The sequence below is a fragment of the Phyllopteryx taeniolatus genome, chromosome 5, assembly GCF_024500385.1.
Source record: "Phyllopteryx taeniolatus isolate TA_2022b chromosome 5, UOR_Ptae_1.2, whole genome shotgun sequence".
Classification (NCBI taxonomy): Eukaryota; Metazoa; Chordata; class Actinopteri; order Syngnathiformes; family Syngnathidae; genus Phyllopteryx; species Phyllopteryx taeniolatus.
Window position 1 is genome coordinate 7,885,634 of NC_084506.1, and position 26,222 is coordinate 7,911,855.

At 42.3% G+C, this 26,222-nt stretch overlaps 2 protein-coding genes across 6 annotated transcripts in view; one reads left to right on the top strand and one right to left on the bottom strand.

Moving 5' to 3' along the window:
* tspan33b (tetraspanin 33b) lies at positions 1–25,674 on the top strand. 2 transcript variants are annotated; one of them, XM_061775273.1, is made up of 9 exons: positions 1–209; positions 6,907–6,964; positions 8,469–8,596; positions 8,764–8,838; positions 11,761–11,856; positions 15,158–15,286; positions 19,588–19,749; positions 21,928–22,017; positions 25,177–25,674. In XM_061775273.1, the coding sequence occupies exons 1-8, from the start codon at positions 114–116 to the stop codon at positions 21,994–21,996; spliced, it is 813 nt and encodes a 270-aa protein (XP_061631257.1). In that variant the 5' UTR covers positions 1–113; the 3' UTR covers positions 21,997–22,017; positions 25,177–25,674. The 2 variants fall into 2 exon arrangements, with proteins under 2 accessions (XP_061631257.1, XP_061631256.1); XM_061775272.1 differs by lacking the exon at positions 25,177–25,674 and adding an exon at positions 22,460–22,702 and having other exon boundaries at positions 2–209.
* Positions 22,831–26,222, bottom strand: part of ttc38 (tetratricopeptide repeat domain 38) — an 11,344-nt gene continuing 7,952 nt past the window's right edge. For all 4 annotated transcript variants that reach the window (XM_061775270.1, XM_061775269.1, XM_061775267.1 and 1 more), the window contains 4 exons: positions 26,018–26,183; positions 23,897–24,056; positions 23,409–23,482; positions 22,831–23,095 (listed from right to left, as the gene is read on the bottom strand). In XM_061775270.1, the coding sequence (XP_061631254.1) occupies positions 23,008–23,095; positions 23,409–23,482; positions 23,897–24,056; positions 26,018–26,183 (488 nt within the window). In that variant the 3' untranslated portion in view covers positions 22,831–23,007. The remainder of the gene's footprint in view (positions 23,096–23,408; positions 23,483–23,896; positions 24,057–26,017; positions 26,184–26,222) is intronic.

The window sequence follows — 26,222 nt, forward strand, 5'->3', positions numbered from 1 at the left end:
CCTCCTCACGGACTCACATGGCGGTCAAGTATCTGCATCGCGGATCTGATTGCTCTTTTGGAGCTAAACTCACTGTGCTTCCATGTGCCTGACCAGAAGAGCAGAAATAGGCAATGGACAGGAAACATCATCTGGATCGAGGAGAGACGTTCTCCTTCGTCAACCCCTGGATTCGATATTTTCTCTTCTTTTTCAGCTTCTTATTTTGGGTGAGTAGAGATCCACTGTTGGAGTGGCACAGGTCAGTGCAAACAAAAACAAAACAAACAACTGAGAGATTTTGTAAAATGCTGGGCGCCGCATAGTCCTGAGAACATCAGCCAGCAGGGAGCTGGAGCTTTATAAAATAGCCAACAGAAAAGATTCAACTAATAAATCCATGGAGCAAATTCTATTAATAATATATGAAGAAGTATAATTTAGATTGCATCTGAGTTAGCAAGCATCAGGGACACCACCTCCCCCGCTGTTGCCTGTTTTCATTTTTTGCTTGGTCATCTATCATCGTGGCAAATGCTGAGTGGTTTGTTTTTCATTTTTTATCAAGCCATTGTAACAACAATACAAAGCACATGTCCCTAAACCAATGATTTACATTGTTATTTGTTGCATGGTTTTCTAACTGCATTCCTGAACATTACATTTGCATATACTGGATATTCAACATTGCTATAAAGGTTATTTATTAGTGTCCATTCAGCGGTCGCTGTCATCACAGCTCAGTTTGGTGATTTTGTGGCTTTCTGTGGAAACAATCAAAGGCATTGAAAAAAAACTCCACATCATTGATATTTTGTTGAACTGATAATAGACATTTTATTTTTTAGTTCATATTCATTCTAGATGTCAAATGGAAAAAATACGACAAACCATATTTCTTCCCATCCAAGCAATGAAATCCCAAAATGTATCTGAAAAGAAGTGAAATCAAAGACAGACAGTGAGATTGAATTGCCTGGGGCTGTGAGCAAAATGTCTTTCCATTCAAATGCGCAACCCAGCTGTGATTACATGGACTAAATTTAGCCTTCTGATGTCAAGAAACGCCAACAAGCTTCCAAATGACAGTCAGTCGAGATGAAAACATCAACAGATTACAGAATCCAAGTTGCAGGTACGGAGCGACACCAATTAAAATTATAATGATTATTATTATAGTCATTACACGCTGCTCTATATTTGTGTTGAAGACCACACAGCGAACCGATCACACACATGTGAGCATGCAAGAAGGGATGTGAGGCTTTCGGTGCCTTGCCCAAGGGCAACTTGACAGTAGCCAGGAAGCTGACTTGCATCTCTCCAACCACTAGTTGCCATGTTCAACATTCGTCTGCAACAGCGCACCAACCGTGAGTTACTATGACCTCACGCTACAAATTGCCCTCCAGTTCTGTCAAGGATAAAAGTGTCATTTACAGCAATCTGTTCCTCTTTCCATTCCAAATGTTCCTCAGCCAAACTCTGCTCTTTTCCGCCATACTTTCAGTTCTGCTGCGATTTCCACTGACGCAGCAAACTAGTTGATTCAGAACTAAATTGTCCCTTTATTTAAATGAGCTCTATTATGCCCCCTTTGCTTTGCAATAAAATCAATCACTTTCTGCATGACGAACAACATCTTTAAGAGGGGCAATGGTCCACCTGGATCCTTCTAAATAAGCGCACCTGCATCCCATTGCTGGCGTCCCGGTTCCAGTAACAGAAACAGTTCTGCTCATACTGTGTTAGAAGCAGTTCGGCAATAACTGCAACAGCAGCAGGCTCGCGGCTCGGCTGTGTTGACTCTGTTAATCGGACCTGAGCTCGGGAGTGAACACTGTGGCTGTAATCCATCAGTCCTTTTGTCTTCATGTCCCCGCGGCTCTGTTCTGCTCTCGCTTTCCCCGTCCCGCACAATTCACCTGATTCATCTCTTTGAAAAGCCTGAAAAACCCAGCACGCATGTATTCACCACGCATGTGTGTTGGATACTCCGAGACAGGCTGCTGTTGGCCACACTCCTACACAACTGACAATATATAAGAAAAATAAAAGAAAGACAACTGACTGAAAAAAAAAAAAAAAGCTTTAAAACACCACAGTGTACATTTTCTTGTGTTTTGCTGCTGTCTTGTTGGAGAAGTACCCCCCCCCCCCCCCCCCCAGAAGACATTGCAAACACTTGGGCAGAATACAAAATATATGAAATATAAACCTTTCTTGAAATGAAATTATGCCTCAGACTACATGTCAGTATAGTTACAAAATAACATCCATCCAACCATTTTCCGTACCGCTTATCCTCACGCGGGTCGCGGGCGTGCTGGAGCCTCTCCCAGCTGACTCTGAGCGAGAGGCAGGGGGTACACCCTGAACTGGTCGCCAGCCAATCGCGGGGCACATAGAAACAAACAATCATTCGCACTCACATTCACACCTACGGGAAATTTAGTCTTCAATTAAGCTAGCGTGCATGTTTTTTTTTTGGGGGGGATGTGAGTGGAAACCGGAGTACCTGGAGAAAAACCTTGCAAGCACGGGGAGAGCATGCAAACTCCACACAGCCGAGACCGGATTTGAAGTCATCAGAACTGTGAGGCAAATGTGCTAACCAGTCGCCCACCGAGCCGCCTCAAAATAACATCAACAAAACATACAGTTATTTTTCAGTGTATGTCTGTGAATTGGAGGGAGGGGGCAATATACAGTATGTTTTTCAAGGCGAGAAATCAATGAACAAGAGGGAAATGAGTGTTGACAACTCAGTCACTAGGAAGCTCTATTTTTCTCATTTTCTCTTGTCTTAATGTTTGGAATTGTGGCTTATGTTTTTGGTGAAAAATAGCATCCTGAGCAGATAAGAACATCCGCACCCCCACTGCAGCAGCTCTTGACAGGTTTCGCATTTTGTGTGTCTGTTCCCTCCATTGTGTTTGGGCACAGTGTGGGCAGCCCACACCTCATTTGTGATTCCTGCTCTGCACTGAGCTTTTTCTTTTGACTATAAGGTTTTCTTGTTTGGCCTTAAGCACAGTGAATGCCAAGCTCCTCTCACAAGCCACACACCCGTGCTTTCACCTCCTTCTCATCTCTGTAACTGTTGATGATGACAGCTTAAGAAAAACACATTTGCCTTTTGTTCCCAGACAATGGGGGATGTACAAATTCAGCTCTTTTAAGACATTTATATTAGAAATGTTGTAATATGTAGAAATGTTGGGGACTTTGAATGTTGGGACTATGACAGGAAAATCTCGGGAGTTGGTTGACATGATGATTAGGAGAAAGGTTGATATATTGTGTGTCCAGGAGACCAGGTGGAAAGGCAGTACGGCTAGAAATTTAGGGGCAGGGTTTAAATTATTTTACCATGGTGTAGATGGGAAGAGAAATGGAGTCGGGGTTATTTTAAAAGAAGAGTTGGCTAAGAATGTCTTGGAGGTGAAAAGAGTATCAGATCGAGTGATGAGGCTGAAATTTGAAATTGAGGGTGTTATGTGTAATGTGATTAGTGGCTATGCCCCACAGGTAGGATGTGACCTCGAGGTGAAAGAGAAATTCTGGAAGGAGCTAGACGAAGTAGTTCTGAGCATCCCAGACAGAGAGAGAGTCGTAATTGGTGCAGATTGTAATGGACATGTTGGTGAAGGTAATAGGGGTGATGAAGAAGTGATGGGTAAGTACGGCATCCAGGAAAGGAACTTGGAGGGACAGATGGTGGTAGACTTTGCAACAAGGATGCAAATGGCTGTAGTGAACACTTTTTTCCAGAAGAGGCACGAACATAGGGTGACCTACAAGAGCGGAGGTAGAAGCACACAGGTGGATTACATCTTGTGCAGACGATGTAATCTGAAGGAGGTTACCAACTGTAAGGTAGTGGTAGGGGAGAGTGTGGCTAGACAGCATAGGATGGTGGTGTGTAAGATGACTCTGGTGGTGGGGAGGAAAATTAGGAAGACAAAGGGAGAGAAGAGAACCATGTGGTGGAAGCTGAGACAGGACGAGTGTTGTGCAGCTTTTCGGGAAGAGGTGATACAGGCTCTCGGTGGACGGGAAGAGCTTCCAGAAGACTGGACCACTGCAGCCAAGGTGATCAGAGAAGCAGGCAGGAGAATACTTGGTGTATCTTCTGGCAGGAAAGGAGAGAAGGAGACTTGGTGGTGGAACCTCACAGTACAGGAAATCATACAAGGAAAACGGTTAGCTAAGAAGAAGTGGGACACTGAGAGGACCGAGGAGAGGCGAAAGGAATACATTGAGATGCGACACAGGGCAAAGGTAGAGGTGGCAAAGGCAAAACAAGAGGCATATGATGACATGTATGGCAGGTTGGACACTAAAGAAGGAGAAAAGGATCTATACAGCCTGGCCAGACAGAGGGATAGAGATGGGAAGGATGTGCAGCAGGTTAGGGTGATTAAGGATAGAGATGGAAATATGTTGACTGGTGCCAGCAGTGTGCTAGGTAGATGGAAAGAATACTTCGAGGAGTTGATGAATGAGGAAAATGATAGAGAAGGGAGAGTAGAAGAGGCAAGTGTGGTGGACCAGGAAGTGGCAATGATTAGTAAGGGGGAAGTTAGAAAGGCATTAAAGAGAATGAAAAATGGAAAGGCAGTTGGTCCTGATGGCATTCCTGTGGAGGTATGGAAGCATCTAGGAGAGGTGGCTGTGGAGTTTTTGACCAGCTTGTTCAATAGAATTCTAGTGCGTGAGAAGATGCCTGAGGAATGGAGGAAAAGTGTGCTGGTGCTCAACAGGAAGCAGAGCTGGAGGTGGCGGAAATGAAGATGTTGAGGTTCGCTCTCGGAGTGACCAGGTTGGATAAAATTAGAAATGAGCTCATCAGAGGGACAGCCAAGGTTCGATGTTTTGGAGACAAAGTTAGAGAGAGCAGACTTCAATGGTTTGGACACGTCCAGAGGAGAGAGAGTGAGTATATTGGTAGAAGGATGATGAGGATGGAGCTGCCAGGCAAGAGAGCTAGAGGAAGACCAAAGAGAAGGTTGATGGATGTCGTGAGGGAAGACATGATGGCAGTTGGTGTTCGAGAGGAGGATGCAGGAGATAGGCTTACGTGGAAAAGGATGACGCGCTGTGGCGACCCCTAACGGGACAAGCCGAAAGGAAAAGAAGAAGAATATTAGAAATGTTGTTGTTTTTTCTGACTAAGGTCAAATGGTACTTGTCGGATTTAACCTGCGCACATAATATTGCGAGGTAAAGAAAGTGACTTTTCATACAATGCGCTTTTTATAGTCATTGAATATATACAGTTCACAATCCAATCTAATCACATAGGGGCGGTTGTTCAGTTTTTAGACATATATGTTTTAACAAGACCTCAGAACAGCGTGAAAACACATCAAATGAATTCCCTGGTCTGATATTTTCTGTTGTTAGTTTTATCACGTGCAGCTACCACAGGCTAAATGAAAACTGCAGTACTCTCTCTTAGTCTGCGCTTAAAACATCCAATTTCTCACACAAGCAACACAAACCATTCCCTATTTATTATAAAACCCTACATCTTACCACTTAGCTTGGGAGTGAATTGGGCTCATAAAAGCCCCCAAAAGCCCAAATTGCATATGTGTAACGCCCAATTGGCCGTTAGACACAAACTATGACAATGAGCACTATTTATATTGACAGACATTTTTAATGCAAATTATTTTTGAAACTGACATAACAAATAAAGGGAAGAAAAGCTCCCCTTTACCCACAAAGAGATTGAAACAGTTTTTGAATACCTTTCAATTTTTGAGTGCTGCGATTATCCACTTTGCTGCTATAAAACACAGATATTCCCATTGTGCTATGAATAAAGGCTTATTCTGTTCCATTCTGTTCTAAACCAATGTAGCAGATAGCACATTTAAATGCACAGATGTGCTGGAAAATTGAATTTCTCTTTGATCACAAAGATAACACAGAATTGTTCTTGGCCATGAACTCTTTGATAATGACCATCTATCCTACCAAACATATTGTAGGTGCACCTGACAAGTCTAAAGGTGTGATCTACTTTTTTTAAACTTCCATTCTATAATGGATAATATTTTGCAAGTTTTCCTTGGGAATAACCAACAAATAGAATCTCTTTGCAGGAACTAAATTAACATAAACTAAATAATTGTACCGATGGACATGTTTCATAATCTGCATTTACACCGGTTTAAGTTAACTAACACTACAATTTCTTACTGGAGCCTGCAATATATTGCCCATGCATCAATCCAAACATGCACTAATCCGCTACAACATTAGGTGAACCTGTACTTTAAAATGGACGAGCGGATGTGGTCCCGTCTTTCTGTGCATTTTTGCTTCTCGATACCTTAAACGAATGCTCTCAGATGTCCGAAAATAGTTTTCGATGTGACAAGTGACAAGTAGGCTTAGGTCAGCGAAATGCCAGAGGCAAAGAAACCTGCTATGTTGGGAAAAACGGCAGTAGTTTCTATCACCAGCGCTTGAGCGCCAGCAAAACTTCTCCTTGTTCTAACGTCCCAAAAATAGATTTTATAAAATGTCATCAATACTGAGAAGGAATATGGTGCCGTCAAGAGTCTCCATGATAATGGCTAGCAAACACAAAAGAAAGTAGGGAAATTACATTTCACATAGTAATTTTTTTCAGTTTCGTCCTTGAAGCTAAAGTCTTCATCTTACATTCCATTTTGGACAGTTGCATACTTCGAGCTTCGTGGAACTTTTCTGTTCCAGCATAACGCCATGTTTGGATCGGTTTGGCCTCTGACCTCACAAATGTTCTTCTGGATAAATGGACAATATCTGTACAAAGTCTTCCCAGAAGAGTCGCTGCTCAATATTTTCCTTCATTTCTACTCCCTATAGATGTCTCCAAAACCTTTGTGGAATTGTTGAGCTGTATTAAAAAGTGTCTTTCCTCTCCAGGTTTTCTCCTTGTTGATTGTTGCAATTGGTGTGTATGCTAAAGTCCAGAAAGCCACAGGTACAGTATTATTTCATTTGTTTTACTGAGCCCTCAACTCCCTAACCTTTTTTACTTACAGTGATGAATTATTGTTGTTTTCCTCGTGAGTGTTGGGTCATTTGAATAACCTTGACTGAGTGACAGTTTGACATTGGGGGATTTACAAGGAGCCTTGTACTCCGATTGGGATCGGGTTAGAAGCCCAAAACGAATGAAAATGTTCCACGTAACACCTCAATCGGAATAAACAGGCCGAATCTAAAAGGAATTTCATTCGGTTTCACAGGGTCGGAATATTTCTTTTGCCGAACCGATCAGATGTCAATTTTTGTCATGCAAACCATGAACCGTGCGCATGCTCTGTCTTGATGTAAATGTGCGGCGACATCATCGTTTACGCACATACATTTGGCGGCTTCCAACCACAGCTCGTGTGCGACAGAAATCTTGAGTTTAACTACTCAAAACTTGTTTTTAATCAAGCTGATGCTTTAATAAAAATGCAAAAACAATCCCAAGTACTGTGCTAAGTAGACTACTGACCTGATAAATGACATGACGTTGACTTCAATGTGCGCATGTCCGATTGAATGTACACTAGTGGCATGTAAACACCGGATCTCAACAGAGCACGTCATATGTAAACAGTGGACCAGAGATCTGTAAAGATATTACCTAAAATGACTCTTGAGGAGCTTTGGGAATTTAGAACATTAAAATTACAAAAACACAATGGCCAATTTTTCTAATGGCCCTCATATTCCTCCGGTACATCACTTTGCCACTACCACATTTTTAACTAATCTCCATCACTTGATTACATAAAACATTTAACCTGTACTTGTCACTATTCGAGCGCTTTACTTCTGTGTGTCAAAGCTACAACAAACTAATTTGGAACATCATTGGATCAGAGATGCTTGAAGTCGCTCAGGTCAAAGTTATCATTATACGTGCTTCTCTCCACTGCAGACGACTGCAACAGTTATTGAATTCATTTTGTCATATTTCATGCTGAGTGGATGGGGGACGCAAAGGATTGCCCTGGAGTCATTCCACGGATTGCACTTCTCCTTGATAATCTATCTGCAGCATCTCAGAGATGATTAAAGAAAGTTGGTTTAAATTGGGGAGCATAACATATACATTTCCAGTGAAGTTGGGACGTTGTGTTAATCATAAATAAAAACAGAAGACAATGATTTGCAATCAAGTTGATCAGTTTGAACATGAAATATCTTGTCTTTGCAGTGTATTCAATTAAATAGAGGTTGAACATGATTTGCAAATCATTGTATTCTGTTTTTATTTATGTTTAACACAACGTCCCAACTTCATTGGAATTGGGGTTGTAGAAGAGATTTTATGTATGGGATGATGTTGCACATGTAAAAAACACAACAAAAAAAAACAAAGGCAATTGATAAAAATGCATTGGGATGAGGGTGGAAATAACAGACGGCTGCTCTCTAACCAGAGCCTGTCCAATTTCTGTTTTTTTGTTTTGTTTTGTTTTTGCCAGACACGGTGCGGGACACGTTCCTGATCGACCCGGCTGTCATCCTAATTGTAGTGGGGGTGGTCATGTTCTTCATCACTTTCTGTGGCTGTATTGGAGCCCTCAGAGAAAACATTCGCCTCCTCAAAACAGTAACATTCATAACAGACACATCACAAATATTGACATTACAGCTGCTTTCTCATATAGCGACAGGTTCAGTCTAATCTAAAGAGAGGTCTTTCATTTGATCTGTATTGACACAAATCTATCTGGTAAAAAAAAAAAAAATAGTTGCATTTGTATTTTCTGCTTTCAGTTCTCTTTAAGCCTGACACTGGTCTTCCTAACCCAGCTGGTCATAGCAATTCTGGGCTTCTTTTACTCAGACCAGGTATGTGCCTCTGTTTGGTAACTTACTTAATCGTTTTCCGACATAAGCGCCTCTAGGGCCTCATTCTTGGGTCACCAATAAAATACTGTAGCTCGGTCATGTTATACTTATGCTCTCATCGGGTACATAAAAACTGAGCATTAGCCTTATTAAAGGCTTTTATTATTCTGTTGTATTTAATATGGATGTCATTTACTGAACAATGACAGTCATTAAGATAATGTTTTGTCCACTAAGGGTGCACGTGTGGTCCACTTTAATGTATCCTGGAAATGCAAAAACAATATTGCTCAATTTATTTTTGTACATCTTATATACTCTGTGTGTCATTATGTGCTTCTCTTTATTGTTAACACACAAGCCATTATTATGCATGTATATTGTTGACGCCAATTTGATGAGACATTTTATTTTAAAACATGTACAAATGACGACTGCAAAAGGTGAACACTTATGTTAATACATTTGTCCAACAACGGTTGTATGAGGTGAAGGGTTGGGAAATACAATTGCAGGTCTGCAAACTACAGTAGCACAAGCCTCCATCAAACATTATTTTGCACATTTCAACAGGGCTGTACCGCAGTTCTTCTTCCTGGCCCAAGGCACACTGAGAATTCAAGATGCAATTTGTAAGATAAACCTTTCGGGTTGAGAATGCTGATTCCGCTCGGCTCTGCAAAACAATTCAGCATGTGACAGATAACTGAGTGATTGTTTTTGAGAGATTGCTACTTAAAACAGGTCTACATTCACCCAAGGGATTTGTTCTTAGTCCGATGTCCACTCGACAATAAAGATACACTTGCTCACTCGCTCTTGTAAACCACTGTGTTGATCAGCAGGTGACGGTGAGTCACTGTCATAAGAAGCTCTCACTCATGTGTCACCCTCCGCTAAATTCCTGGCATTTGCATCATCTGCTTGTAAAATGTGTGGATGGTTGGATGACCATAAAAAGGGATAATTTGTCGATAAAGTATTTGGTCTTAAACATTTAATCACCAGGTGCTATGTGCTAGTGTCAACAGATAAACTGGAGCGAGGGGGACACTTTCCTCCGGCAACAACAACAAATTTGTACGTAAGTTGGAACCTGCCATCTGTCGCTAACCTTATTTGTATGAAAAAGACTTGTAGGCCATGAATATAAAACAATCGAAGGAAAAAACAGCAAGTAAGGCAGTAACTAAGCGAGCCTCGTGACGCATGACGATGTATTCTTACGCCGCTGCGCAAATTAGTTCATCCCACGCCACTTGTAGTGTGTCAGGACCGAGGACCCCCTCTAGTCGCTGATATGTATGACGACCTGCGACTGGATGGCGACCAGTCCAGGGTGTTAGCTGGGATAGGCTTTAGCTCACCCTTGACCCCGAGGAGGACGTGCAGTATAGAATGGATGGATGTTGAATAATCGTCATGAAGAAGTGGTGGCAGAAAACAAAATCTGTGGTGCAGCTTGTAACGATCGAAACGGCGCTGAAAGCGTTGTCAAATATGCACCGTTTCTCTGACTTCGACCAGGGGACCAGGGGCTGGCCCAACGGCTTCCCAACAATGAACATTAACTTGATCCACTCAGCCTTGTAAAACCACTGCGCTCATAAGCAGGTGACAGTGAATTACCGTAGCAGCCCTCGCAAGCGAGTTCCCCTCAGCTAATGCTGCGGACATCAGCTCGTACCTCTTGGTGGACTTTACGTAATATGACATTAGTTAGGTATTTGTCAGTTGCATAGGGATTTTACAACTCATTTAGGTAAAAACAGCTCTCTAGAAAGTATTGGCTAGAAGGAGCAAAACGTTTTTAAAAGAAATACTGTCCACACTCAATGAGTGACAGAGGGAAGTGTTGTGCTGGGTGTCAGTGTGAAAAGCATCAAACCAGCTGCTAAAATCCCAAAGGAGGGAAACACTAACAGCTGGGATCACGATCTATTTGTTTTTTTTTAGATGTTTTCTCTCTTGCAGTTCATTTATTAGACTGAATAGGAAAATGCACCTGCTGGCATTCGTATGTATTCGCTCATAAACCAAGCTTTAAATCTGATCCCCACGCTAACCTCGCAATGCAAACTGTGCCTATGATACCTCGCACCCTCAGCTGTGCACTCTGTCATTGCCTGCTGCTAAACAGAGCAGTTTAACAACCCTCCCAGCATTGCTAAATGATTCAAATGCTTCAACACTTCAAAGTGAATCGAAATGTTCCATTTCAACAGATCCCTTGAAGGAGACTTTGCAACTAATGACATGAGGAGATGATGTTAGGTCCCAAGGTCCACAAGCGCACACAGCACATGTGAGGGGTGGGGGGGTGGGGGGAAGGGGGGGGGGGGGTCACTGTGGAAATACTCCAGGATAAAATCAATTGTGATCAATCTAGCTGTGTTTATCAGCACAACTTGCTTTTCCACGGGCTCTAATTCTGGGAGCCCTCAGCAAGCCAAATGAAATGTTATTGCTCTGCAGCTTATCGGCATACAGCACTCTCATTATCAGCTATTATCTAAATTCAATCTGTATCACCTTGTTTTGACATTTTTAAAAGGGAGGAACTTGAATTGAAGCCCCATTCAAATGGAGGAAAACAAAGAAGACTTCAGAAGGCACAAATAAAGCAGCAGGATTTAATTTCTAAACGGTGCCAATTTATTCTGGAATTCTGCCCATGAATCCATAAAATTCATCTGGGTCTTGCTTATATTAACCCAAGTAGAGAATGGTGAATATTAGCACACTAAAAACGGTTATTTAATCTGTATGTATGTTTATACAGTATTTCATATGCATTGGGTGATGGTATTGCTATACTGTATGATGCCCGCACCCCTGCTGTTATTATAGTGCCACACATGCCACAAGATGCTGCTGTGAAGACCACATCTCTGAAATAAACTATTCTGTTTGCCTTTTAAGACTCGTGACACTTTGGGAAGATTCGTGAAGAAAGGTATCGTGCACTACAGGGATGACCTGGATCTGCAGAACTTGATGGATTATATTCAGAAAGAGGTGCTCTGCTTTATTCCTCTCTGACTCTACTTGGTATATGTCTTCACAATAGTCAAAACCACGGCTTTATTGAACATATCACACCCGTGAATTGAGAAATCGCAGCCTGCGACCACAGAGATGCTTAGACTTTGTTACTGTCTCCACACGTGAGAGGCGGCAAGATTTTTAACATACATTTATACCCCTTCTCTCTCGTTACTCTATTTTTCTAGCACAGTCCAAACTGAAGACTCTAAATTGTCCCTTTCTATGGGAGTGTGAATAATTGTGATTGAAAAGGTGATCAGCTTCCCAATGACCTTACCATAATTTCTCGTGTATAATGTGCATTCCCCCCCCCCAACAAAAACAAAATTGTCAAAAGTCAATAGTGTGCAGTATACATACGTATAGGGGAAAATGGAAAAAAACTTTTTCACAAAACATTTTATAAATGTATGCCGCTAAGTAGCGGCACGGTGGGAATGACTGGTTAGCACATCTGCCTCACAGTTCTGAGGACTGGGGTTCAAATCCAGGCCCCACCTGTGTGGAGTTTGTATGTTCTCCCCGTGCCTGCGTGGGTTTTCTCCGGCTAGTCCCGTTTCCTCCCACATCCCAAAAACATGTGGGGTAGAGGCTAATTGATTACTCTAAATTGCCCGGAGGTGTGAATGTGAGTGCGAATGGTTGTTTGTTTATATGTGCCCTGCGATTGGCTGGCGACCGGTTCAGGGTGTACCCCGCCTCTCGCCCAAAGATAGGCTCCAGCACGCCCGCGACCCCAGTGAGGATAAGTGGAATGGAAGATGAATGAATGAATGCCGCCATCTAGAGGTTATGAAAAAGCTGTACACTTTCATTCCAATATGCCACCATCACCTAGAGGTTACGAGAAAGGTGTAGCCTAGACTTTTATTCCAATATGACGGGGGTACGTATGACTGCATATGTACAGTTGTGGTCATACTTTTACATACGCTGGCAGAATTTGTGAAATATTGTTTGTTTTTTTTAAATATGACTGATGACTGAACAACAACCATCATTAATTTCTTTCAGGTTATGTTTTGTTTAATGATAATGCTTTTCTGAAATGCTTGACAGTTTAATTTGAGCCAACATCTGCCTCACAGTTCTGAGGACACGGGTTCAAATCCAGCCTCGCCTGTATGGAGTTTGCATGTTCTCCCCGTGCCTGGGTGGGTTTTCTCCTGGTACTCCGGTTTCCTCCCTTATCCCAAAAACATGCGTGGTAGGTTGATTAAAGTTTAAATTGTCCGTAGGTGTGAATGTGAGTGTGAATGGTTGTTTGTTTATTTGTGCCATGCGATTGGCTGGTGACCAGTTCAGGACAGTGTAGATGGTATTTCTTAGATTCCTGTTGTTTCTTGTAAGGGAATCAAGTCAAATTAATCGTTAAGTGTAAACATTTTCCTGATGTACTTGTTTTGCTTTGCAATAAAACAAAGGGGAATAGCGACTTCTTGTCATTTATATGATTTCAGCTATGATTTTACGGGTTCAGCTAGATTTCTTTCCCTCGAAAAAGAGATGTATATTGGTGTGAGAATTATGAAAGGGTCCTTTAAAATTTGTCTCCACTTAAAGGAGTCCCTAACTGGACCCAAAGTTTGAGAATCCCTGTTCTAAACAGTCAAATCCTAATGGCTAGAAACAAAGGACTGTGAGGTTTTAACGAGAGAAATATTTTGGGGGCGACATGGTGGACGACTGGTGCGCACATCTGCCACACAGTTCTGACAACACCACAGTATGTGTGTGACTCGCCTCACCCTGCATGTTGAAGCCTTTCAAGCTTGCGGGCTTAGCTTAGCTTGTTAGCCACTGACATGGACGCGTTTGTGATAAATACATCGCTTAGCTCTGATCAAGTGTGAGTGTAAAGTTCTGTGAATGTGATTATCGTGTGAAAATGCGCACAGTAGAAATGCTGAGAGTGATCCTGATTAATTCATTCATTTCCCGTACCGCTTATCCTCACTAGGGTCGCAGGGGTGCTGGAGCTGACTCCGGGCGAGAGGCGGCGTACACCCTAAACTGGTCGCCAGCCAATCGCAGGGCACATATAAACAAACAACCATTCGCACACATTCACACCGACGGGCAATTTCGAGTCTTCAATTAACCTACCGTGCATGTTTTTGAGATGTAGGGGGAAACCGGAGTACCAACAGAAAGTCCACGCGGGCACGGGAAGAACATGCAAACTCAGCACAAATGAGTATCAATCTGCACGTTGCGGCATGTTGCTGAATCTTCACCGTCTAAGCCAAACTTCTTATTTTGCGGTGCTACTGACTCTTTTTTGAGCTTCTGTAAGACCATTTCCTCACCCACAGATTTGCAGGACCATACAGCACGAATCTCTCTATCCAGACAATCCAGAACAAACAGATTTCAGCCAATCTCTGGGCTCATTGATCAGGCAGGACGGTCATGACTGGCCTTCACTATGAGGCCTGTTTGTGCTAGTGTCAGAAAAACATGCACACGGCCGTTTGGCATGTCAAGGAGTGTTATCTTCAGAAATGAGTCCAGTTTTTGCCTCCTTTGAAGTTGGATCGGGGGGGGGGGTCAGAGCGTGGAGAATTTGGGGAAAACCCTATGCAGAATGCTCACCAAAGAAGCAACATGTTTTGGAGATGATGTGATGGTGATCTCCATTACTGAAAAACAAACCCAATCAATGCAGAAAGACATCATTCTGCAGACAGTGGCAATCGCATACACTACCTCCCCAGTCTGGGACAGACAGGGCTTCATCCTCAAAGATGGCAACGCTCGCCCTCACAGATCTGCGTGTGACCGGCCAACAGCCCGGACTTCAAATCCAAATGAACACTTGTGGGCTCAGCTTGGGCGAGCTGTTTATTTTCTTTATTAGTTATTAGTTATTATTTTTAACTACAGGTTAAGTGGAATGCCACGCAGACCTGCGTATGGCTCATGCACCCGCTGCTTGTTAAAATAACACATTGTAAAATTGCCAATTCGACCCTATTGCAGGTAAGACTGCAGTCATCCAATCCACCAAAGAACACCAACAAGAGTCGAAAGCAGCAGAGCAAGCAGTTTGGCATAGGCAGGGAACATTTGGCACACTTTCCTTGGATGCAAGCACATACTCAGTTGTGCTACTCATACCACAAGTACAGATTCTCTGCACATGGGGCATCATTTACAAGGGAAATAAACAGGCTTTTCGACCATATAAAATGAATTAATAAGCAAGAAATGTAGCAACAGAGAAATAAACACACTTTCCCATGTGTTTATAATAATGTCCTCCACCCAGTTCCAGTGTTGTGGATGGAACAACTATACAGACTGGTCATGGAACACGTACTTTAACTGCACTAAGGAGAACACAAGCTCAGAACGCTGCGCTGTTCCTTTCTCTTGCTGCACTCCTGTTCCCGGAGAGGTGAGTGTTTTCCTTTTTTTTTTTCCTTACCCGATGAAAACTCAGCAGTGAAATAAAACACATCACAGGGAGAAGAGAAAATTGAAGTTGCTAAACAAACACTATATCCTCCAAGACTCATAATGGGCTGACTGATTGCCTGAAAGTAATGAAACAGCTAATTGAGTTTCAAGGTGATCTGCGTTTCCTGGATGAGAGTCTGCACAACATGAACGTTTCATACCAGCCTCAGCAAGCCTGCGAGATGCAATTAATCGTGACGTTGGCGATGTTAAAACTGCCAGCAAGATTTGAATGAATGCTCACCTCACACCCGCAATAACGTGCACGATTCTCAAACATGGCCATTCATTATGGCATGCGATTATAGAAGTGCATAGACCTGTTAAATAGTCACAGAGAGCACATATCCAGCTTCAACAAAATAGCAGCGCCACGGCTGCTACCTTGCTAGCATGACTTATTTGTAATGGTCTGTTAATATAACACAAAATGTTATTGGTTTGAAGTTTTATTTTGGGGAATGTGTAATCAATGAAAAATCAAAATGGGTGATAAACTTAACCTGTCAAGCAGAAATGTTGCAAATTCATGGTTGCTTCTGAATCCTCTCAGCTGCCTGAGCTCCCTCCACCTCGAGAAGCAAATAACATATACACCCTTGTTTTGTCTCGGGATGTGTCTAATTCTCTCTTTTTTTCATGCTTGTGATCCGATAGTTGTATGGCCAGTTGTTGGCAAACAAGGGATGGTGGATATTTCGCAATAGTTTCAGCAAAGCTCCTTAACCCAAGGTAACAGGTCAGCGCAAGGCTGCTGGTGAGTGCCTGCGAGTACACGGCAAATGATTCACACCTCATCAGTCGTGCCTCATGTCTCTGATTGGTTGTTTAACCTTGGGCCCGGTGGTTTCTTAAAAATCTAATTAGAGGTCCAAAATGCGTTTAGAGACGGCAGATTTTTTTCACAAATCACTTTTATCATGTTAAGCTATCTATGCCCGTGACATATAGTGACTGGCAGAACAAATAAATGCTCTTAGACTAGAGGTAAAAGGTACAATTAACCTTTAAAATTTTGAAAGTTACACAGTAAATAAATACCACTTGATCTGCTCCCACAGAGAAATAACATATTTGATGCACAACGCAATTAATAATACTGTGTAAAAGCAAGTGAATATATTGGAATGGGGGCAGAAAGCACCCACTTCAAGCCATGGGTGTATTTTTATTTATCACTTCAGCTATATGCCTGGGGAAAAAAAGGAAATGGAATACATGCTACATGTTTTCCAGATGGCCACAACTTTAGATATACTGTATCTGCACAACCTAATGCGATCCAATACAATAGCAAAGAAAGTGTGAGGGATGGTATTGTCTTGATTGCGTTTTCGTTGTTTGTTAGAAACTGCAGCTGCGTTGTGCAAAAACAACACAACTGATTTCCATGAAATCTTGTAGAGGGGTGTCAGCAAATCTGCTGTGCAAGAAACAGTTACATTTTTGTGCAAAAATGCTCCTATCCTCCTATTCCATCATACACCATTCTCCATGAGCCAGAAGATAGCCTACTAACGTATGGATAAACAACTTTTTGACTTACATCCCAGAAACAAAAATGGTCCAGTCTGCTTATCTCACATTATCCTGCTTGTAGCACACAATAGGATTTGTCATAGTAAGATTGTTATTGATGTTGTTAGCTCGCTCTTAGCAGCTCAGCACTGCCGTTTGCATTTTGTTCTTAATATTGAATCGTCATTGTTACAGCACATACTACTCAGTGCAGAAAATGCTACTTGCCACAATGTGGTTGCACAAACACCAGTAGGATGCTGTTGTTGTTGTTTGTTTATCTTGCCCCCCACCCCCACCCCCACCCCCCACCCCCCAGCCCACATCCCCATCCCCTCTCTATAATGCTTGTCCTAATTAGGATGAGCTGGAGCCTATCCCAGCTGATTTTGTGTGAGAGGCAGATACACACTGGAGTGGTTGCCAGTCAGTAGCAGTTTCTTTATCTTTTTTATTTAGCTTTCCACTTTCCGTATCAATTCAATCTTGGCAGAGGTCTGCACTCTACAGATCTTATTAGCCTTTAAAGGTCAGAGGACAAAGATGTAAAAACAAAAAACAAAAAAAAACATTCTTGATAACTCTAGAACCCCTTTAAAAACCACATCTGCCATTTCGAAGTGATTATATAACAGATATACAGCAGTTAAATCGATAAATATGATTCAGAATGCGCTTGCTGCTTTTTGCATCCAGCGTCTTCCGGTCTTCGGCTCTATCCGGCGCTGTGACGTCACATGAGCCACACAGCCTGTTCATTTGGTGTTGTGTGCTATTGTTCCCGTCCTTGTATATTTGTTGTCATATGATTTAGCGATGTCACAATGGTTTATTGTGTGGCATTTGGTTGTACAAATGGTCCAGGCAGTGGCAAGACTTTCTTTGGCTTTCCAAGTGAAAAAGGAAAATGCGACTAGTGGATAGGGAAAGTCAGTCGACAGCGCAAGAAACGTGGTCAGCAATGCGTGCCTAGCAAGCCTTCCAAACTCTGTGCCGATCACTTCGAACCGCCGTGTTTTGAGAAAGACTTAGCACGAAGCATCGAATACACGGTTGTATTTAGGCAGAAGCTGAAACTATTTTTTCCTACGGCCATCGGGACCTCAACCGCCAGCAAGAGAAGTAATCTCGCGGCCACCACGGCGCAGCGGCACAGATAACGATGAGGATGTCCTTGTATATACATATGACTATGTTATGGTTATCAAGCACTGGGCAGTAGGAAAAACAGACCCACGCAGTACTTTTCAGTACTGCCGTTTGTACCTTTGACGTTCTGTGCGGCGGGTTATAAAGCTACTCGAACGAGGGGCACACAATATATAGGAATACTGCATACGATGTAAAAGCTTGTGCCGTGTCACTGAAACATATTTGAATTTATAATACGTATAGTTGTGCTCCAAAATATTGGCACCGCTGGGGTGCCATTATTTCTAGCCATGCCTGTAGAAAAAGACATGCTTTTTTTCCCCCTCAACTGTCTGACCCCATGAGCGTGCCTGTTATATTTTATTCATGACTATGTTTCTATCGACAAGTGAGGCTGCTGGAGCAAGTACATTATGGATTTATGGGACGCACAAACATGCCAGTCTGTTCCGACCTCCCGATCGGCTCAAACGTACAGTTTGACGATGCCAAGTTCAGTTGGGTGCTCCCGTACGTCGAAATCCTCCCCCTCTTCATATTCCAACACGTTGCTCGCCATTGCTCGCCATAGAGTGTAGCGCGCTGCGTTGGGCAATTGTAACGCCATTTCCGGTAGCCTTTGCGGTGGATAGAGACACCCCGGTGTCTGTTGGGGGTGTGCTCAGTACACGTCATAAAAACCTCATTTTTAGCTAAACTATAGTTGACAACTTGCTGCATGTATTACATAACATATAAACAATGCAAATGTGAAATTTAACTGACCCCAGAACATCTTTGTCCTCTGACCTTTAAAGGTCCAGCTTTGGCAGTGATTCCTGCTTGAAAATACTCACTCTTATATTATATTCAGTATTTTTGTCAACACAGAAAAAAAATATACTTCAGCCCATGCATGCACCAAAGATTGCTGGAAATATGAGCAGAAAATGTCACACGTAGGTACACAGATAATATATATGTAAATGTGATCTCATGCGCGCATGCACGATTACACATTTTTGCATTCACAGATATACAATCCAACAGTGCGCAAAATGCAGTGCGCTCACATGCCATAGCTGACAGCTCCCTTGTCTCTACCCGAAGACAGAAAACTAAAGAGAGCATGTAGATCCATCACACTGCTATTGATTATACATCACACTACCAAGAAAACAGAGCAGCAACCTCTTTTACATGGCTGCAAAATCAATTAATCAAACCCTTGAAGAATTGATGCAGTGGTGCAACCTACTGTCCGGGGCCCGCAACTGCACTGGTGCTTCTGGGACTTGTTTTAGTCTTCCATGTCCCATCAAGTGGACGTGTACCTTTGCTGGATTTTTTACATCTCTCTGCTGTCATTCACCCCCCCCCCCCCCCCTCCCCTCTCTTTCTATTCCAATTCTCCACAGTAAACAGGCTTCTACAAATCTCTCTCCCAGCTGTCACAACAGTTCACATCCTTGTCAATGCAGAATAACAGTGCGCCACCCACAGTGACTGCTGCCTTCAGAGAACCAGACTTTCATGAACATTCACATGAGGAAAGACTTATATATTCTTTGTTTGTCTTCTGACATACAGGCAGTAATCAACACTATGTGTGGCTTTGGGATTCAAACCCTGGACCACCTGGAGGCAAACAAGTCAATCTACCCAGTAGGCTGTGCAGACAGAGCCGTGTTGTGGATCGAGTCCCATCTGTTTCTGGTGGGAGCCCTCGCGCTGGGTTTGGCCTTGCCTCAGGTAACAGCGTACAATCGATGGTCCCGTGTCATTACTGACGATCCTCAAGTCTATATATGATGTATTTTGTATTTCTGCTGGGTTTCAATTTGATTTTTGCTCTAAAGATAACCCATAAGATTCTTGATTCATTTGTGCCTTCCAAAGGCGAACTGATCACTGACATAATATTTAGGATGACTGCGTCCTTCTACTGCAGACGATTGCATTCATCAGCCACTTAATGAAGCATTATTCAAGTGTTCGTCAAAGTTCTCTGCGCTCACATGAAACCATCTCTTGCTGAAGTCAGCTGGAACAGGCCCACTACTTGGAAGATCAAATGCACCTAATGAAGTGGCCCGTGAATACATATTAAGCTCCTAGGAAGGACTGTCCCTTGCGGGACTACACACAGAGATTGGAGATGTACCGTAGCCTGCATACAGGGAGCAAATGCCTGCAAACCTCAAAGACCTGAAGCAACTTTGTAAAAAAATTCCACCACAACAATGTGAATTATCATACAGACCAACGGAACAACCCAAGTCATCCGTACATAAAATGAAAGTAGAACCAATGAGATCAGAAATTAAGTTGTGTGTAATAATGCCAAATGACACAGGGAATAAGTATTAAACACTCCAACAAAAGCATTTGTTTGCAATGACAGCTTCAAGACGCCTCCTGTATGGAGAGACTAGTCGCATGCATTGCTCTGGTGTGATTTTGGCCCTTCCCTCCACACAAGCAGTCTTTAAATCTTGAAGGTTCCGTGGGCTTCTTTTATAGACCGTGAGTTTCAGTAGTTTCCACAGATTTTCGATTGGATTCAAGTCAGATAGTTGGCTGGGTCATTCTAGCGTCCTTATTTTTTTTTCTTTGAAACCAATTGAGTCTCCTTGGCAGTATGTTTTGGACCATTATCCTGCTGAAATGTCCAACCTCCTTTCATTTTCATCATCCTCGTAGATGGCAGCAGATTTTTGTCAATAATTCTTTGGTACATTTGGCCATTTTTGTTCCAGCAATGGGGTCTTGCATGGTGAGCGTGCGTACAAGCCATGGCGACGGAGTACATTCCTCACTGTTTTCCTTGTGCCAACAGTACCTGCTAATTCCAGGTCTTTTTGAAGCTCTCCACAGGTGGTCCTTGGTTCTTGGACAACTCTTCTGGTTATTCTTGGCACTCTGTCATAAATCTTGCGAGGAGCATCTGATCGAGGCAAATTTATGGTGGTATGATTGGCTTTCCACTTGCGTATTATGGACCGAATCGTGCTCACTGGAACATTCAGAAGCTTAGATAGATATGTGCCTGTAACCAATGCCATTCTTATGTTTTGCAACTGCAATTAGTTTGCGATGGTCTTGAGACAGCTCTCTTTGCTCTTTACCCAACACGAGCTGTGTCTTGACTCACACCTTGGCAATGAGATCTTTTTGTAGGCCATCAATTAGGACTGAAGCAGCTGATATTCATTTGCACTGACAAGGGTCATGGATTGCCGTTTGATTATTAATAGATTGGAGGAATGGTCTTGGCTTTCCATGCATTTTTGCACCTCCCTTTCTTCATGTGTTCAATACTTTTTCCCTGTGTCATTTCACATTGTTACACACAACTTAAATTCTGATTGTCTTATTTTGGTAAAATACTTCCACACACGTGTAGCATATGCCAGCCGTATACACTGACGTCCATGTCGTTAAGCGATTCAAGTGTTGTGATGTTCATGGGTGTTGTATCATACAATTTCTATGCTGAATAGCCAATAACCAGGCATGGAACAACAATAAATCAAATAAAATTGCACAATATTGATTCATGAACCTAGTTCAAGAGTGATGTTTAACATAGGAAAAGGTCCAACTTTAACAATTTACAGCTTAGGAAGGTACACCGAACTCTGCAGCAAAACCCCTGAGATCTGCAAATCCCAAACCTTTTCACTGTAGTGGTCATGGTCAAGTTTGACCAATCATAGCAAAACACTGAAAGAAAGATAATGTCATGGTGGTGGTGACAAATGTGTTGTGAGTTTTAATATACTCGGCTATACTAGAATTATTTTGAACAATTTCCCTCTTCTGCCAAATGAGCATTGGGACAACCAACCTTGACAGAGTTGGCACAAGCAGCACAATTTACAAGAGCCTGTTGAGTACTAATCTAATTCGGGTGCTGCTGTCCTCTAGATTGCAGGCATTGTGCTGTCCCAGATCCTGATCTCTCAGATCCAAGAAGAGATTACCTCCGTGTCGTGAGCACCAGCGAACAAAGACTAAGTAAGCAAAAGAAGAATGCAAGGGGAGTAAAATGGCAATTGTGGTGCTGCTTGACTCAAAATGCACTCACAAGGGGGTTTTCACTGCTCTAAGTGTTAATGCTGTATCTTATTTCTTGTTCTTCTTAATGTGAGCAACCAGTTTATAAGTGTGAGCCATTTAATTGTGATGTAGAGTAATACATATAAAATAACATTCAAAATATACCTGAGACGTCAATCGCAAATTTGAGGTGTATTTTTGAGAATTTGAAACAACTATTTCATTAGACATTACTGGATTGTGCTAGTGTACCTATTATAGTATTTCAAATTAAGCACTTTGCTAAATAACGTAAAATACATACATTAATATTTTTCTGTATTTTCTATGTTATATATATATATATTCTCATTTGTGCCTTGTTGAGTGACAGATTTTGTTATCTGGTCATTTTATGCAGGTGCAGCAGGCAACACTCAATCCTCAGCATCCTTCCTGAAATTGCCCAGTTGAGAAAAAACAAACAACAACAAAAACACACGCCAAAAAAAAACAACATTTGCATTTTGGAGGGGTACCTTAAAAGGACAAGGGCGAACAAAAACTGTTTGTTTCAGAGAGGATAAACTGAGGGTTTGTGTTAAGATCTACATTAAGAGGACACAAGAACCAGCAGATGGCGTTGTTTTTCTTGTTTTTTTTTTTTTTTTAAATACAGAGTAGTGATTTGATTGCAAAATAAATGCGTATAAGTAAAATATGCCTAAAAAGCAATCAGTGTTTGTCTGACTTACAGAATTGTAAGTAAAAGAGCATTTTAGACAGCAAGAGTAGTTGAGTAGCAAGATTTTTTTCAGCAATAACGTACAATGTCAGCACACGTAGCACACAGCACACAGGAAAAATGTAACTCCTAAAAAAGTAATCTCCTTCAACAGTTGGTGGGAGCGTGTCCCGAAATCAAACATGGGAACATCAGGTTAGGGCCGTGTGCACCCTGCAATCAGTCTAGTGGTGAAGGGCCATGGCTCTCTGCATCAGACGATCAGTCAGAGGGGAGTTTGGCCTCGCTGCTTCACGCTCCACCAGAAGACATCTATTGGAAGTCAACACAACACCATATATACAGATGAACACAGATTCAGAGAGAATAGGAGCTGACAAGATAACATAATCAATAAGGACAGTGTAATACGGCTCCGTTGCGTAAACACAGAATGAATCTTGATCAGTTTGCACATGGAAAGTCAGAAGATAACATAAATGTGACCGGACCACCGTGTCATGTTCGTGTTTTTCTTTTATAATATCACTACATGGTATCTCAGCAGTCACACACACACACACAAAAAAAAACATGGGACACAGTGCTAACACAAGAAAGGACTGCAGCATCCAATGTGCATTACCTTCCCAGTCTCTGGTGGTGCTTATTCTCCGATTTCAAGGCTGCATGAATAAGCAGTTGATTGAAGACGTCTCTCTGCAAACAACAGTGGATGAAGCCATTAGTAAACAAAAGAAGTATTTCTACACTACATATTGGCTTTCTACTGTTCGGAGTTACACTGTATGTACACCGTGGCACCTTTGGGACACGGTGCACGAAGTCCATCAGCATCCATCACAGAGATTCATTATTCATGTGTGTGCACTGTGCTCAACATTCTCACACTATCCAGTGCAGTATATCATGGGCTAAAAAGCTGCAGCCCTTAGGCAGGGCATTATTTACCTCGTAACAACAGGGATTTGTTTTTACTTAGGAGACAACATTAAGTAGAATCAAGACCGTGTTAACCAAAGAAGGTGAGGCCTCGAGGCAGAATAAGTTTCTGAAGAAAAAAACAAACCAAAACAGAAACATGCCCATATCTTCGTTTTTTTATGTTCTTACCTGTGCATCGCTGCCCCCTATGTGTACCATACTGTAGCGCAAAGGGTAAAGTAACTCCACAGTTTGAGGATAGTTTCCTTCGCCATATTCCATCAAAGCCTGACACATGGGCACCCCAATGGTTCCAGCCAGCTTATGTTGCTGGTTGTCACCTGGTGTCCTGCAAAGAAGAAAATTGTTGATGAAGACACACCGTCTGTTCTTTAGTAACTATTTTGCCCTACCAAAGAGTCAGCAGTGCCAAAGCAGTCGAAATTTCTCACCCATCGCCCATATAGCCTTAAAATAAGACGTGGTCAGGCATATTCCTAACTTGGTAATAGCGCAACACAACGATTCTTAAAACGCTGTTGAGTAGTTAAACGCGCAGACAGCTGAAAAAAACATTGACAAGCCCGTTGTCATGAGCGACCACGTTGCTGTGCCAAAGGTCAATTTTACAGTCAATATGTTGCAGCATTGCGGTTAACAATTTAGTTGTCCGCAGAATAGAAGTAGGCTACGGGAGAGGAAAGCACAGAAAAAGAATGAAGGCATTTTAGAGTCCAGTCAGTGGATTTGAAGTGTATAATAATTGTTGCCTTTCACTCACACTGATAGCAACTGACATTTAGATTAGTTTCAATTGTAGAGTATGTGTAGGCGATGTCAAAAACATGCTCAGCTTAGATAAAAGAATCTTAAGCTTGTTTTAGAGTGACAACAACAAAAAAAACCATTTTCTCATTTTGTTTGACAAGCAACCACACAGGGTATCAGGCATTTGAAGACAGAACAAGAGTTTCACTAATACAACTATCGCTTCGCAACGAAACATTTTAAATGTAAAGGATGCTACTTTCGAATCTGAGTGTGTGAGGTGCCACACAAAAAGCAAGCCAACTATCCCTGTGACCTTGACAATAATGTTGTTGCAGAAAGTGGGAAGGGGCCACACTACACCACAATTTGTACCAATCAGTAGAGTTTGGTTCTGTATTTGTTTTTGTTTTATTCGTCAAACATTGTGATGGTCACCGAAGCAAACTTCTTAACAACAGTGTGCTGTAATGTACCAAAAGTGATGATTGTTCAACATAGACATGTCACTTCCATAAATCAGGACTCGGATGGAAACTACAACAACAAAAAGCACCCTTTCCTCAAGCACAAATTCTTCTTCTAGTAGGAAAAATGTTTCATTTATTTGATTTTTTTCACGGTGGCAGATGATTTCTATTTCCAATGCTTGTTATTTTATATTCCATTCATTCATCTACCGTTCCACTTCTCCTCACTAGGGTCGCGGGCGTGCTGGAGCCTGTCCCAGCAATCTTCGGGCGAGACACCCTGAACTGGTCGCCAGCCAATCGCAGTTTATATTTTGTTTTAGTTATTTTGTCGTGCACATTAAGGACTATTTTGATTTCTTTGCACTTAAACAATAACAAAGCTAGAGGGAAAATGAATGCCAAATCATATTACACTGTTTTTATCCCGGGTTGTAAAAGACTGACATTCATCTCACTTCCAAGATTCCACGGAGTGGATTCCATATTCCCATGTGACTGATTATACTTATAAATCACAGCGTTTGACTCGTATCATCGCCTTACTGCGACGTACGGATTATGTAAAATTGCACCATTTAAACACAAGTGCCATAACTAAATAAATGCAAAGCTTTAAATCATACCCTGACATCTTGCTCGATGACTAATGCAGAGTGGAGAGCAGCCATCGCTCACCTAGGAATTGACTTTCAATCTTTCAAGAGCTGCCACCCACCCAACCCTCCCAGAAGTAACTCATGTGACTTATGTAAGAGTGAAAGACATGACAATTTAAAGAAGTGGTTGTAGATAGCAGCTTTTCAGTGGGTTTTCTGCAGAGCAAAATAGGAAACGACTGTCTGTGGTCAGGCTGCCCAAACTCATTATAACCACACAAACCACAAGGGGGAAGCAGCTGCTGGACTCTGCTTTGTGGATTGGAATGCTGCTCTCAGTTCTGTCTGCGCATGCCCTTCATCCAACACTCAAACTGCTCCTGTCTCAGTTTTACATAAGGCCCCGGAGATTCTTATGTAAGGCTTATGATGTCGAGATGAGCAGTGGAGAGAGGAAATGGTGCGGAATTTACTTAGCCAATTCCTGGAGGCCTTCCAGCAGGCGCTGAGAGGCACCAGTCTCTCTCGCTCCCACGGATACCATGAGGAAGTGGAGGTCATTAAACAGGGTCACGTGGTCATCAGTGTGCGGCAGCGTTACCTGGAGCAGCTCCCGATAGCGGTCCTTCACAAATACACCTAGCAACGGTGTGAAAATATGACTCAAACGTCACGTTT